Raw genomic sequence first — 13365 nt, 5'->3', positions numbered from 1 at the left:
GTTCAGCAGAAAAACAAAACCTACCTTCCTCCTTTTCTGCTGACAGTGGCGTGCTATGTATGGATCCACTTAGAGTTCTTTATATTAGAAAAGTAATCATAAAATCTAGAACAACTTATCTTCTTCCTTAAAATTACCCCTACTTATTTAGCAGGTGTGTTCTCAAGAGTAAAATAACACACAGAATAGGTAGTCATCTGTCCTCTTTTGTAGATAGTGAAGTTGAAGTAAAGTTTTGATGGCTAAGTTCAGTAGCTGGCATCTTTGGATGACTTATTGAAGGGGGGGCAGTGTAGATACGGGGTGTTTTGTTCAGTTGTGTGGTGTGTTTTGGTTCTTCCCCCCCCCACCTCAGACTAAACATAAGAGAACTGCTGGATAAAAAGGCTTTCAGGATCTCCCATTTAGGTGTGCTTAAGATGGCTAAGCTAACACTAGCAAAAAAATGTTAACTTTATTTTGCTGGAAAACAAAAGTTTTTTTCCAAGCTGAAGTTAACAAGTTTAAAGGGTTAACCTGATATAACTATTTGACATCTCTAGACATCATAGCCTCTTGATCAGCATCACCTCTGTATTGTCAGCCATTAGGGGACAGGGGATCTTCAGCACTGGCTGACAGATCACAGAGGCAGTGTTGGTAGCTGGAAGGCTGCCTTCATTTACATCAGCCTACAGCTCTGGGAATCATCCAAGCATGAAAGTGTCCACTTAAGTTGTCATCACATGTATTCATGAATATTGGTGGAATATATTGCTGCAGCCAATGTTCTGTCCCATGGTGCTTTAATATTTGTAGGGGAAATAGCATATGCACTCATATTGCAGTTTGCATATGTGTATAGCACATTTATAATTGCCATGGAAACAGCAGTGCTGATTTGACTTTTTTTTTTTACATTTAATTTCCCCCTGTGTAACATAGAGGGTTTTTCCTTCCCATGCTGTTGCTGAAACCTGCTTAGGAGGATGATTTGACTATCTTCTATACTCAGCAGACTTTCTTGGCTGATTTATTTAAAAACCAAGTATACAAACAAACTCACTCCTCCAAAAAAACCACACACACAATTCTATTCTCTGCCATTCACCACCCCTCTGCCAAAAAAACCATCCCAAACCCTGACACATTTCTTCTTGGTATATGAAATGGGGGCATCTTAACTTAAGCAAAAGAGAGGGTTTATTTAGAGTATTAAAAAACCCATATGTTCATGCAGTATGTTAAACTTTTTGGGGAAAAAAGTAAGATAGTTTAGAATAGCAGTTTTATAAAGGCTCTGTAGAAATTTTATAAAACTTTAAAGGTCATTTTTTTGTAATGACACTTTGCATGAATCACTAAACCAACCTTTAAGTGGGTACACGCACAGCAATCTTTAGAACTAAACTTCATTCAACGTAAACTTCATGTTTTACATAGTTTGGTGTATTCCTGGCTGTGGTGGGTTCACCCTGGCCAGCAGCTAAGCACCACGCAGCTGCTTGCCCACTCTCTCCTCCTTCCCCAGCAGGGTGGGAGAGAGAATGTGGAGAGCGAAAGTGAGAAAACTCATGGGTTGAGATGAAGACAGTTGAAGTGAAGAAAAGAGGAAGAAAAAAGTGATGCAAAGGCAGTCAGTCACCACCTCCCACAAGCTGACTGATGCCCAGCTGGTCCCCAAGCAACAGCTGCCTCCTCCAAAGCCCCTTCCCCGCAGTTTCTGCTGCTGAGCAGGGGGCTATATGGCAGGGAATATCCCTTTGGTCAGCTTGAGGCAGCTGTCCTGGCTGTGTATCCCCTCCCAGCTTCTTGCCCACCCCAGCCTACTTACTGGGGGGCAGAGCAGGGGAAGCAGGGAAGGCCTTGGCGCTGTGCGGGTACTGCTCAGCAACAGCCAAAACACGGGTGTGTAACCGGTGCTGCTTTAGTCACAGATCCAAAACATGGCACCATGTGGGCTGCTGGGAAGAAAACTTACTCCATCCCAGCCAGACCCAGTGCAATGATGTGTTTGTTCATATAGACTTATTTCAGAGCTTGGGGTCATTGGTTCATAGGCATTGACATTACTTTTATTTATAAAATAGTCTTAACATAAAACTAGATGTCACTTTAGCAGATTTTTTCCTTGCTTTAGACTAGAAGTTAAAGATGTTTTCCATGCACCTTAAATTACCTCACTTTGCTCTAAGCTATATATGACTGCAGTGCCCACTTACCAAATATGTATATATATGTAATCTGTTAGCTTTGTATACAGCTGATTCTGTTCTACATTAATAATACTGCTATTCCCCTCCCTCCCCACTAAGGGAACATGTTAATACTTGAGTTGAAACTTCTAAGCTCTGTGTAATCTCCTTTTCAATATCTTGTACCTTTTCTCCCCCTCTCTTATTTGGTCTGTTCCTTTGCTGCTGCTTGTAGAAATGCAGTGGCAGGCCACTAAGGCCTTCTTTCAAAGCAGAGAACCACAGTAGCTGTGGTAGAAATGGGAACTCTTAATCTTAACTGTGTTCAGGGGCTTAACACAGCATTAAAAATGTCCTTCAGTTTTCCCTATGGAAGGCATATACCTTCTGAAAGAATTTACTTGCACTTAGTTATATTGTCCCTGGACTCTGGTACTCTTCAGGAAAGGGGTTAGCACTGAATTCTCTTCTGCAAGTGTCCTCTGCCTACAAGCACCGTAAGAGTAACCTTGGGGGACTGATGGGGCCAGCTTCTCAGTTATTTCCTACATAGTAGGTGGGTGAAATGATTTGAGAAATAACAAAACCTCTGCATTTGCATAAAGGAACCTCTGTTCTGCACAGCCCTTTCTTAGCTGTTCACCAGCCACACAGTGAAAAATGCAACGGAAAAACTGGTACCAGACTTACTGCAGCCTCACAGCATGTGATTTTTTTTTTTTTTTCCTGAAGTGATCCTCACTCTGTCAAAATGAGACTGTTTTTTATCAGAGGTCTGAGCGCTTGGGAATGAAAATCTTTTTATATAGCTGCTGTGGTCAGTGTTGATCTCAATTATTTCTGTGTATTCATAATGCCATTTACCTGTAAGCCTTTTGTTATCTCTGTGGCCTCTGCTTCTGGGCCCACAGAGTTTTCCTGTTGGGAGGTGACAGAGGCATAGAGAAATCAACATATGTTCAGACCACAAGATCTTAAAACTATAAGAAAAATTTATTTACTGACTTCTGTTTAGTATGTCTTTTAGACCTACCATGTATGCCCGCTGCAGGCCTGACATCACTGAATTTGTTGGCAGTAGTGAGGAAGGATCTTAAACTTTTTTCATTGATACTTGTTTACTTTAATTAAAGTTTGAAAAAAAAAAGTTAAAATGTTGTACAATACATTTACTTTTTTCAATGAGGAAGACAGTTTAAAAGACCTGAAACTAAGTATAGTACAGCAGTTCTTTGAGCCACATGGTAGCTGGTGGTCTGAGGAATATTAAATAGGATATAAAGGAAGAGGCTCGGCACTTGCAAATGCACACTTCTGTTGTTCAGTACTGTTTTACATGTTTGTAAATATAAAGTATTGAGTTTTGTTTTCCTCATTTTGCACACAACTTTGCAGATGGCCGTTTGCAATCCCATTATAAATCAGGCTTAGTACAGAAGGGTTTATATATTCAGGCTAAGTACCAGCGGTTACGTTCTGTTGGTGTAAGGGGATTTACCACTAACAAATTCAGAGATGGATTTTTGAGGAAAGAAAAGGTAAGTTGGCTTAATTTATTTTTCACCAAGCCATTTATAAAATACGAATATTCATATGGTATTCATTCCAATTTGTAAATCCCCATGCAACAACTTGGATGGGATTTTCTGGAATACGGGCTCTTTGTACTTTACAGGCAAACCTGATTCTGCACTCTTGTTTCCTCCGTGTTTATTCCATGGAAACTTGCTGAAACTTGCTTGGGGTAATTGCAAATCAGAGATGGCCTCTGAGATTTGGCTGTTGCCTCTGTTTCAGTATTCTCTCCTTGAGCTCAGTTGGTTTCTTTTCCTATTGATAAGAAGAGAAAGTGGCCCTCTGTATAAAAATCTGATGTTCTCTTAAGCTATGGTTTTAAATCAATGTGAAGGGTATCACTAATTTTTTTTAATTAAATCTGTGTGTTTCTCCTCTTCGTTGTTACCTTAAATTAACCATGTGCTTTAAAGTACACACTGGAGTGCTGAAGAAAGCATCCTATACTACATAATGTCTGTGTAAAATGGTTTGATAAACTGAAGCTGAAATAATTAGGCACATCTGTTTTGTGATACCTTTTGATTTGCGGTGTGTATGGGACAGTGATAATCTTGAACTGCAGAAGAACTTCTGAACCTAAAATGTTACAGCTTTTGTGAGGATCAGTAGTTAAAACATTCTCAATCCTTTATTAGAATTGATCAAGTGTGATCAAAGTAGTATGAGGATACTTGTGACATTGGAGAATTGGATTAGATGACCTACACAGCCCCTTGCAGTTCTGTGCTCCTGTGCGAATTCTTGTTTGTTTTGTAACTGTGTCCACTGAGCTACAAGTAAATACACTTGCGTGTTTCTAGTTAAGAGTGTGGTTCTTAGAATCATTTTCAAAACAGCTCAAGTTTACAGTCCAGTCTGTGAGGGGGGGAGCAAAACACAAAAAAACCCCACCAAAACCAAACAAACTCCCCACAAACAAACAAGAAAGAAAACCAAACACATTAGCACAACTAAAATGAGTCACTTGTTACTGAAATATACTGGTTAATGCCTTTTACATTTGCATGGACTCTGAGAAGTATGAGCTCTGAAGGCTGAAGTGAATTGGAATTTGTGGAAAATAGAGAAGGATTTTTTTCCAAAAGAAAAGGACTTTGTAAAATAGGCATAGAAGTGCCATAATGTTGTTGTAGTAATTTCCAATGCTGCTCTATAATTGGATATTAGGGTTCTTGTCTGGAACCTATAAAGCATGCTTAATACAATCTGGCTGCTGGAGATTATGATTTGAATTAGATAAGCATAATGGGATCTGAATATTGATTTTTAGGCCTGATGAAGAACATGAGTATCTTTTGAGTTACTTTTTCTTCTGAATTTGTTTTACTTTGACAGCCATTTTCTTAACAGCATACTGATTGCTAATTTATAAAAAACCAAAACTGTTCCTCAGATTCTTGCGTTTCCCATATTTTGCCTATTGTAATGATTAAACTTGTCCTTGAGATTTGTTAAACTGGTTTGAATATCTTTATTTCACCCTTTGGAAATAATTATGCAGAGGCATCCTTTAAGGTATCATCTCTACAGTTTTGCTGTTTCAATCCATAACTGAAAGAATCTTGTGTGCTACATATTATAATAATACAATATTAGAACATCTGTGAAAGTTGGAGGGCTTTTTTCTACTGCTACAACTTGGCAATAATGATTTTTTTTGTTTGTTTGTAGGGAAATTTAAATATTGCAACAGAAACCTGAACTGAGCTGTGATGCTGAAGCTGAAACAGATAACGCAGCAAAGGGAGCATCTGTTCATTTTTTGACAACTTTGTGGAGACTTAAAATAGCATAAAGGAACTAACCCTGTAACTTTCTTGATTAAAAAATAACTTTATTTTTCAGTAGTGGAATGCTGCAGAACTTTTTTACAGTTTTAATAATTGCTTTTAAAGTACAGTATTCAACTGAAACATTGTAGTATGTACCGTTAGTTCCTTTTGCATACCAGTCTCAAGTAAAGAAGTCATTGAAGGGAGTCTTATTTATTAAATACTTTTTCTCTAAGCATGATGTTACAGATGGAACTGGAGTTGTTATACCCAGAAGTTTATATGTTGAAAGTTTATTGCTTATGTAATAAAAACAAAAAAGTAAAAAAAAAAAGTGCCTGAATTGTTTGGTAATAGCACATTAGCTCAGGATTTTCCAAGTAATGACCTTTTAGGTTGTGCAATAGATTTTACACCTCTGTTCAGTCATTTCTGTAAAACAATATTTTGTATTACTTTATTTTAGTTTAATGATATACTTGGATTTCTGATGTGTATGTACATTTGTAAATTGTTAGAATGTTGGGACAACTTTCAGTATTTGATTAAAATGAATGGTAACAGGCAGGTATGTAATGTACTGTAGCAGTAGCTTAAAACTGCACTGAAAGCATGCTTGGGTTGGTTAGAGGATTAGTTGGTCTGTGTTCAAAATTACTCTCTCTCATGTTTTTTGGTGTATGACATTCTTGACCAAGCCACGTGTTCTCTAATCTTTTTCATCATAAATGACTTGGTGATTTCCTGGATTCTGAAATTTGGGCCTGAAGTATTTAATTACAAGAAAAACAAAAAACGTAAGTTTTTCATAAGCATGTCTTCTAACAAAGCTGTTCATAATTTAAACCGGTTTAAATGCAGCTAGATTGTAATTTTGTCCAATATCCCAGTAATTCTCTGAAGTTTACTATACTGCAATATTGTTGTGCTGTATGCAAAACTCAAATAGCTTGATATGTTTTATAAGCGGCTATAAACAATATTGTGCTTATTTCCTGTTTATAGCCTTTGCCTTAATATATAATGTATGATAGGGTTGTGTGTATATATTACAGATTTGGTCGGACTTTATTGCAGGTAAATTAAAGATGCATAGCAAGTAGTTCTCAGAGATGCTCTTATTTAAGAAAGCAGTTGCTCACCACATCCACAATATATGCAGGCCAATATATTTCTGTCATTTCCAAGACACTGTTAGCCACATAGAACGCAGGCTCTGGCCTCTGTTGTGGATAGTAAGTCAGACTTCTAATACTGAGTAGAGGTATATTCAGAGAAAAGGAAATGCCATTTTTGGGTGGAAAGTCAGGATGTGATTTCTCCATGCTTTTTGTAATGTTTTTTCCACAATGCCTTCGGTAGAGAGACTATTTGAAAGTGTAGGCATGGCTCAGAACAGCTAAAATAGTGTCACTTAAAATCTGCAGTTCATGGGGTGTACTGCTTAGTGCTCATAGGGAATGAGCAAGCAGGAAGGTGTGCCACATTTGATGTTATGATAATTCAACAATGACAGCAGATGGTTTGTTTCTAAAACCCAAGTTTTCAGTTTCAATAACAATCATGAGTGATTCAAGTAGTTTTTCAGAAACTTTGACATGCATAAACAAAATGGGAAGCTAAAGGAAAGAAATTCCCTGGTGAAATAGAGACAGGCAACTTTCTGCAGATAAGAGAATACTTATTTACTTCTGCTGTCAGTGAATTATCTGGTGAAATCATCCCGTGTAGATGTACTGGAGATGAAAATAAGGAATTGAAACAACAGGTTTAGTGAGTCAACCCAAAGCAAATGTGGAGTAGCTGCAGTTGAGCAGCTGCTGGCCAAGGGGTGCTGCATGTATCCCTGCAGATGAGGGCAGGTTTACCCTCGAGCCGATGAGCTATTCACACTGCTCCTGAAAGCACTCTTAAAACGTGTGAGAAGTGAAACCAGATATGAAATAGGACAAACTACTGAAGCTGTATTGTCTTACTCAACAGGATACTGCTGTTTCTGGAAGCTTCCTGCAGTGTTCTCACTAAAGCCTGGAAGAGAACTGGAGCAAATGGGAAAAGTGGATACATGAAGAAACTTCTGCCATGGCAGCTTTGCTAACACTGTTTGGAAGTAATGCTGATGTAGTCAGACTTCAGTCAGTTAATGCTGCTTTAACCAGGTTTAGAAGCGTGACTGGCTCCTCTGATTTTGTGCTTGCTCAGTTTACCTGTGCATGACGAGATATCTCTAATTTGTTTTGTACTTCAACAGTTTAGATTTGTATTTTTTTTATTTCTATAACTCTGAGCAATGTATTGCAATAGGGGTTTTTTTGCATGTTTACTGACTTTCTTTTTTCCATTGCCTATGCTTGGTCCCAAGATGAATGTCATACGATGAAATGTAGTCACTGTTTCAGTTGCTTTAGCTTTTATTTAAGGTAATACCATTTGCTGAAATGACTTCCCTATTCAATTTAGGATTCTGTTATGATAAAACTTACTATCTTTTATAAAATTCATACAGAAAATGGAATTCTGTGACTGGCTTAGGTGCTAGAGGCATCTACTGTGTGGTGTTATCGGTGTGAGACATAGTTTTGTGCATTTATCTTTGTGAATTACAGAAACTTGAGTCTATATACTCATACACAAACCGGCTTATTTATTCTTCTGGCACAGAAAAGTTCTGTTGTACTGGAATATAATGTTTGGTTGAGAACAATATATTGAAGTTACTGATGGGGTTGTGAAGGCACAAGAAAAAGTGTTAAGCATAAGAAAGGTCAATTTACTTGAATAACTTGGTGCCTTTCTGTACTGTGACTGCATTGTAGAAAACACCTGTCCAAAGACTGAAGCAACACCCTAATTACTGCATTGTTTCTAATGGGAGGATGGATTGGTAACAGTTGTTAAAATAACCACTTACTTCAAATGTGTGTAAGCCTCAGCGTCAGAAGGAAAACAGCGTCTCTTGTATTAGTTAAGCCTGTCACTGCATTTGCACTGGAAGGCCAAGTTAAAAATGTGATTGTTTAAGAGTTTTCTAGCTTTCTGTTTTATACTTTGAAAATATAAATGTGAATTGCCTTTTTTTGGTTGACTTGAAATGACTGTTAAATGCTCATGTAATATTCTCAATTGTTCACATGTGAAATTGTTTTCTTAAATTGCTATCTAAAAGGCAATGGGTTTAATATGACTTAAGAGTCTTCCTTGTAAGTGTCTGAAATAATAAGTTGTTGTGATGTTAGCATTTATATTGCTGATCCATTTAATCTCTGCATAGATAGGTTAGAATCCTCATTTTAAACTTTGTGATGATTGAGATCACAAGGTTAACAAAATTCTGGGGCTAGTAAGAAGCAACACATTGCAGGGCTTCTACAAGCCTGCCTTAACTCTAATAATTACTTACGTGTTGAAAATCACCTTACCTGATGGATTCAGATGGTCTCAAGGCCTGGACATCACTGTCTCAACTCAGGTAACTGATAGAGGATGGGAGTAAATTCAGCTGATCGCCAGTGGTGGTAATGGTTTGCCTGCTGCCTTCTCTTCCAGGGCCTCAAGGTGAAATGCTGAATTTTCTTTATATGAACTTAGTCGCTTTAAATACAAAACAAAAAACCAAGATCACATTTTTGTGGCATTAAAAAAAGGCAGAGTTCGCAAAACTTGCTTGTTATGCATTGAAAAGTAATTTTCTGCCATGTCTTGGAAACTGATAATGAGAGTTGCTTGGAGAAGATTATTAAAGATTATAGCAAAGAAAGACTTGATTTCTTAGTATTCACCTTAGAAGACTGTATATTGAAGATCTTTAATTTCCTTGCTTTTCAAAGGGATCTTTTTCCATGCTTTCTAGAAACATGCCTCTTGCCTTTCTTTAAATAATACATTGAACAGCCATCTACAAAGTTATCTATGGGAGAGCTCTAAAAGAGACTTCAGACTTGCATCCTGATGAATCTGGAAACAAAATGGATGTTTCTGCGCATAACTGTGGCCCTTCACACACTTAATTCCATTGCTGCAGGGTTTGAGAACAGGAGATTCTTCAACCTCCTTACAAAGGAAACTTTTTTTTCTTAAAAAAAAAAAAGCCATTTCAAGGTCTTTGAAAGCCTACTTTTAACACTTGACTTTTTAATAGACCTTAAGGACAGTGATGAACACTTGTGTATTCTGTTTCAAGCTTGGTGAGCATAAATTTTCAGTGTTAATATCAGAGAAAACTGTTGTTGTTACACCTGCCCCTTCCTTCTGTCCCTGATGGTTTTTGCTGTTGGAGGGGTTTTTGAGCCATGTGGTTTATAGTTCAGTGCTGCCTGCCACTTTAATGCAGTTTTCTTCTGTTCACTGTTCGTTGCTCTGAATTTGTCTAAGCAGTCTAAATCTCATTGTCTTTTTAATATTTCATTTTCTGTAAATAATGTAGTAGATGGCTTTTATTTTGTGACTGGCTTCTCTTATGCCTTTATTGTTGAGGGAAGAGACAGGGTGGAAACAGTTGTTGTTCGCGTATGCTCCTCATGGAATAAAAAAAGTCTCATTGTTTTGTTTGAAGAATAGGGTTTGTTTTTCCCCAGTTGAATGAGGATGTGGACTAGTGTCTGCTTCTAAGGAATATCTTAATGTTGACCTTATCTATACTGTAGATTCACGAGGACCATCTGATGTGTGTATGTACACACGCAAACACAATATTAGAAACCTTTCATGTAACTATTTCTGAGTGTGGATAAGAAGTGACGTTTTTAAACTACTGAAGATGGAGTTAAATGCAAATGCATTTTACGTCTGTAGTCTTCGGAGTCCACAATGGTGCTTTGGACAATGCTATCCCATATCTAAAAGTGTCATTCATAAGTATATATTAAGATGTAGGTATGTTTATATGTATGTTTAACATAGTTTATATAAAATCAATGTAAATTTTGTTTCTATGGACAATAAATGTTTTAACAAAATTTTTACTTATAAATAGTTCAGTGATTTGATTCAGTAATTATTAATACTTGGTTTCATTTTCAGAGTATTTTATTTCATCTGTGTAGCCTTTGAAACTTCTTTTATAACTGCTGCTTCTATAACTTCATGTATTGCTGCTTCTTGAGACTGAAGTATTAATCCACATTCTAGGCACACTTCTTTGGCTAAAAGAAGCTCCCTTTCCAAAGACATAAAATATGAATCTCCTCATTACTGGCACGAAATAGAATTTGAGAGCAGGTATGTCCATTTCCTCCAGGGCATTCAAAATCCTTAGCATCTCTGCCAAATTCTGATTCTTGCCCTGGAAAGAAATATAATGGCAGAAGGCACACACTTGCTTGGCTAACTTACCAGCATTTACATTCACTAGAACTGTGCATTTTTAAGAATTCCCTTACTACAGTATCATCAGTGTGGAGTGAGCATAACCACGTTAGTTTAATACAAAGATTTCCTGATAGAGTGAGAATGAGGTGGAGCTAGAAGAATACACTTGTAGTGTTTAACTAAACAGAGTTAACTTCCTCCGTAATTTAAACTTGCCATAATCCAAATCTGTCTTGATCATCACTATATGTTAAAAAGGGCTTTTAAAAAAATAATTTTCCTAATCTGATTATTAACCTTGAACTGGATAGTGATGTAGAGTAGCTACAGGGGTGAGGCATTGTTACTTTATTCCTCTCAGGAAAAATGTTTAAATAATACTTGGGACATCATAATGCTTCCCAACTATTCGACCGTGGTCTTCAGAAGTGCATGTCAGTTTAGAAGAAAGTTGCTGATTTTCTTCAATAGCACTTTTAAAACATCTCTTTAACTTCCCTAAGCACTTCCTTAACAGGTAAAGAGACGATTCTTTTCTACATCTCCTCATTTAGTGTATTCATTAGACTCTTTGCCTGCCTCCGCCTCTCCCCTAAATGTAAGGTCTCAGAATAATCCATATACATCATGTTAGTTTGAAGCTCCAACTGAGGTGCCCATATTGAGAGACGCATTACAGGAACACATGATCAGTCCTATAGAAATTATTTGGCATAAGAACCCCGGGGAGCTAAGTCGTGGAGGTGCTATGATAGTGCTATCCCCCAGTTTACAATGCATTTTTTCCACTTTTTGGAAAGGACAATCTGCTGTAATGTGTTAATTGCTTTATTTGGGAAAGCTAAGAAATCCCCATACATTAATTTTTAGTGGTAGTTGAAATTGGAATTTAGTTTGAAAGAGCCATTAAATTGGTTTTCTCCTATGGATTGTAACACTGACACTGTGACATGACTACTTTGTGCTATTCCTTATAACTCCATTACCAACCCCAAAGAGCTCTCAGAGAAATGGTGCTATTGGCATGTACCAAGCTGAATTATTCAGTTTCCTCCACCTTAAAGTACACAGCTGGAGCACTGGAAAGCCTAACTTCATATGAAATTACCATGCTAACAACAGAAATATCTTCTGAAACCTGGTTGCATCAGTTCTACTTCGTTTGACATGTTATTTTGTTCTGATTGACTTGACAGTTCCAACTAGTTTGTCATCGTGCTTAAGTAAAAGCTACTGCTTCTCATTCTGACTATTTCCCAGAATTAATTCTGTAAATTTTTCAGATAACAGAAGTTAAATGAGGAATTCTCCAATGAGGAATTGTGGATAACTGAAACCAGCATTGCTTTATTAAGGTGTGTATGAATGAGTGAATGTTGGCTTTCTAGTAGCATGTGACCGGCTAAAAGATGCTCTGGGTAGGTATGGAGATAAAATTCATTTTTTTTTCCATTCTTCTCCTCTCCCCCTACTCTTGGAACCCTGACAGTGGTTTGTGACTTGGTGTCCCAGTCTTCCTGAAGATGATACTGAGGTGGTTCAAGCCTTTGACGTTTCAGTGAAACACTGAACTGCAGGCTGTTTACGCCTACAGCCAGCCTATTTCCACTGTATTCCTTTTCATAGTTGAACTGACTTTGCTTGTTTAGTTATGTTTAAAAACTTGTTAAAAACCAGTATTATCTCAGTGAAGGTTTTGTTGTATCACAGTAACTAATCGTTTGTGAAAACTTAGAACTGGAAAAGACAAACTGCGTTAGTCCTGATGTTCCATTGCTGCTACAGCATGTAAATAAGTAACTTAAAAGCAAGTTTTCACAGCTGTGGTTAAAGTTTGCTTAAAAAAAAAAAGAAGACAACAATTAGGAATTCTGTCTAAATACTTAAGCCTCTCAAACAGTTCAACCACTGTCACAATTTTAAAAAATGTGGATTTTCATAGCCAAGGATGCCACCTGGAAAGACTTCTATTCTCTTGCACATTCATAACCTGCAAAGAACTTTTTTCAAAAATAAACTTGTCTTGTACTTGGGTGGGAGCGGAAGGGGAGAAAGAGTGCAGAAATCTTATCCCTTATGTTATTGGTAGTTTTATGTCTTCATACCCAAATTAAATACTTGTGGTTCAGACAGCCTTTTTTGCTTAACCTTGCATTAATATTGAAGGTGCTTGTGCTGTGAAAGATGTTACCTATACTTTATCTTTTATACTATTTAGCTTTTAATCTGCCCTTCCCCCTGCTACTAGTGAAGGTTTTTTTCAGAGGGTCTTTGCCTGTGAAAAGACTTGCCTATGAAACAGGCTCCCGGGCCTCATTAGCTGCCTTTCCGTCCCGAAATGTTACCGATCTGTGCCAACTGCTCTCTCTTTTGCGCAGCTGTTTTGTAGCACGCGTTTCACATCTTCCCGCAATACCTGAAAAGAACGATCAGCTGCTCATGTGCGACTCTGCTCTTTTTTTTTCCGAATCACCACCACCAAAAAAGCGACTCGTCACCTCATCTTTTTGTCTTCCCTCCTGGCCTCCACAGCC

General features: G+C 37.5%; 1 protein-coding gene across 1 annotated transcript in view; it reads left to right on the top strand.

Moving 5' to 3' along the window:
* LOC104536650 (uncharacterized protein CXorf23-like) overlaps positions 1-5862 on the top strand; it is a gene marked incomplete at its 5' end in the record, with an annotated part of 14110 nt that extends 8248 nt beyond the window's left edge. The window contains 2 exons of the mRNA XM_010179330.1: positions 3536-3712; positions 5424-5862. Of these exons, the coding sequence (XP_010177632.1) occupies positions 3536-3712; positions 5424-5453 (207 nt within the window). The remainder of the gene's footprint in view (positions 1-3535; positions 3713-5423) is intronic.
* Positions 5863-13365: the final 7503 nt, after the last annotated feature.

Source organism: Mesitornis unicolor, unplaced genomic scaffold (assembly GCF_000695765.1).
Source record: "Mesitornis unicolor isolate BGI_N332 unplaced genomic scaffold, ASM69576v1 scaffold48342, whole genome shotgun sequence".
NCBI lineage: Eukaryota > Metazoa > Chordata > Aves > Mesitornithiformes > Mesitornithidae > Mesitornis > Mesitornis unicolor.
This window is presented reverse-complemented; position numbering and strand designations above follow the sequence as displayed.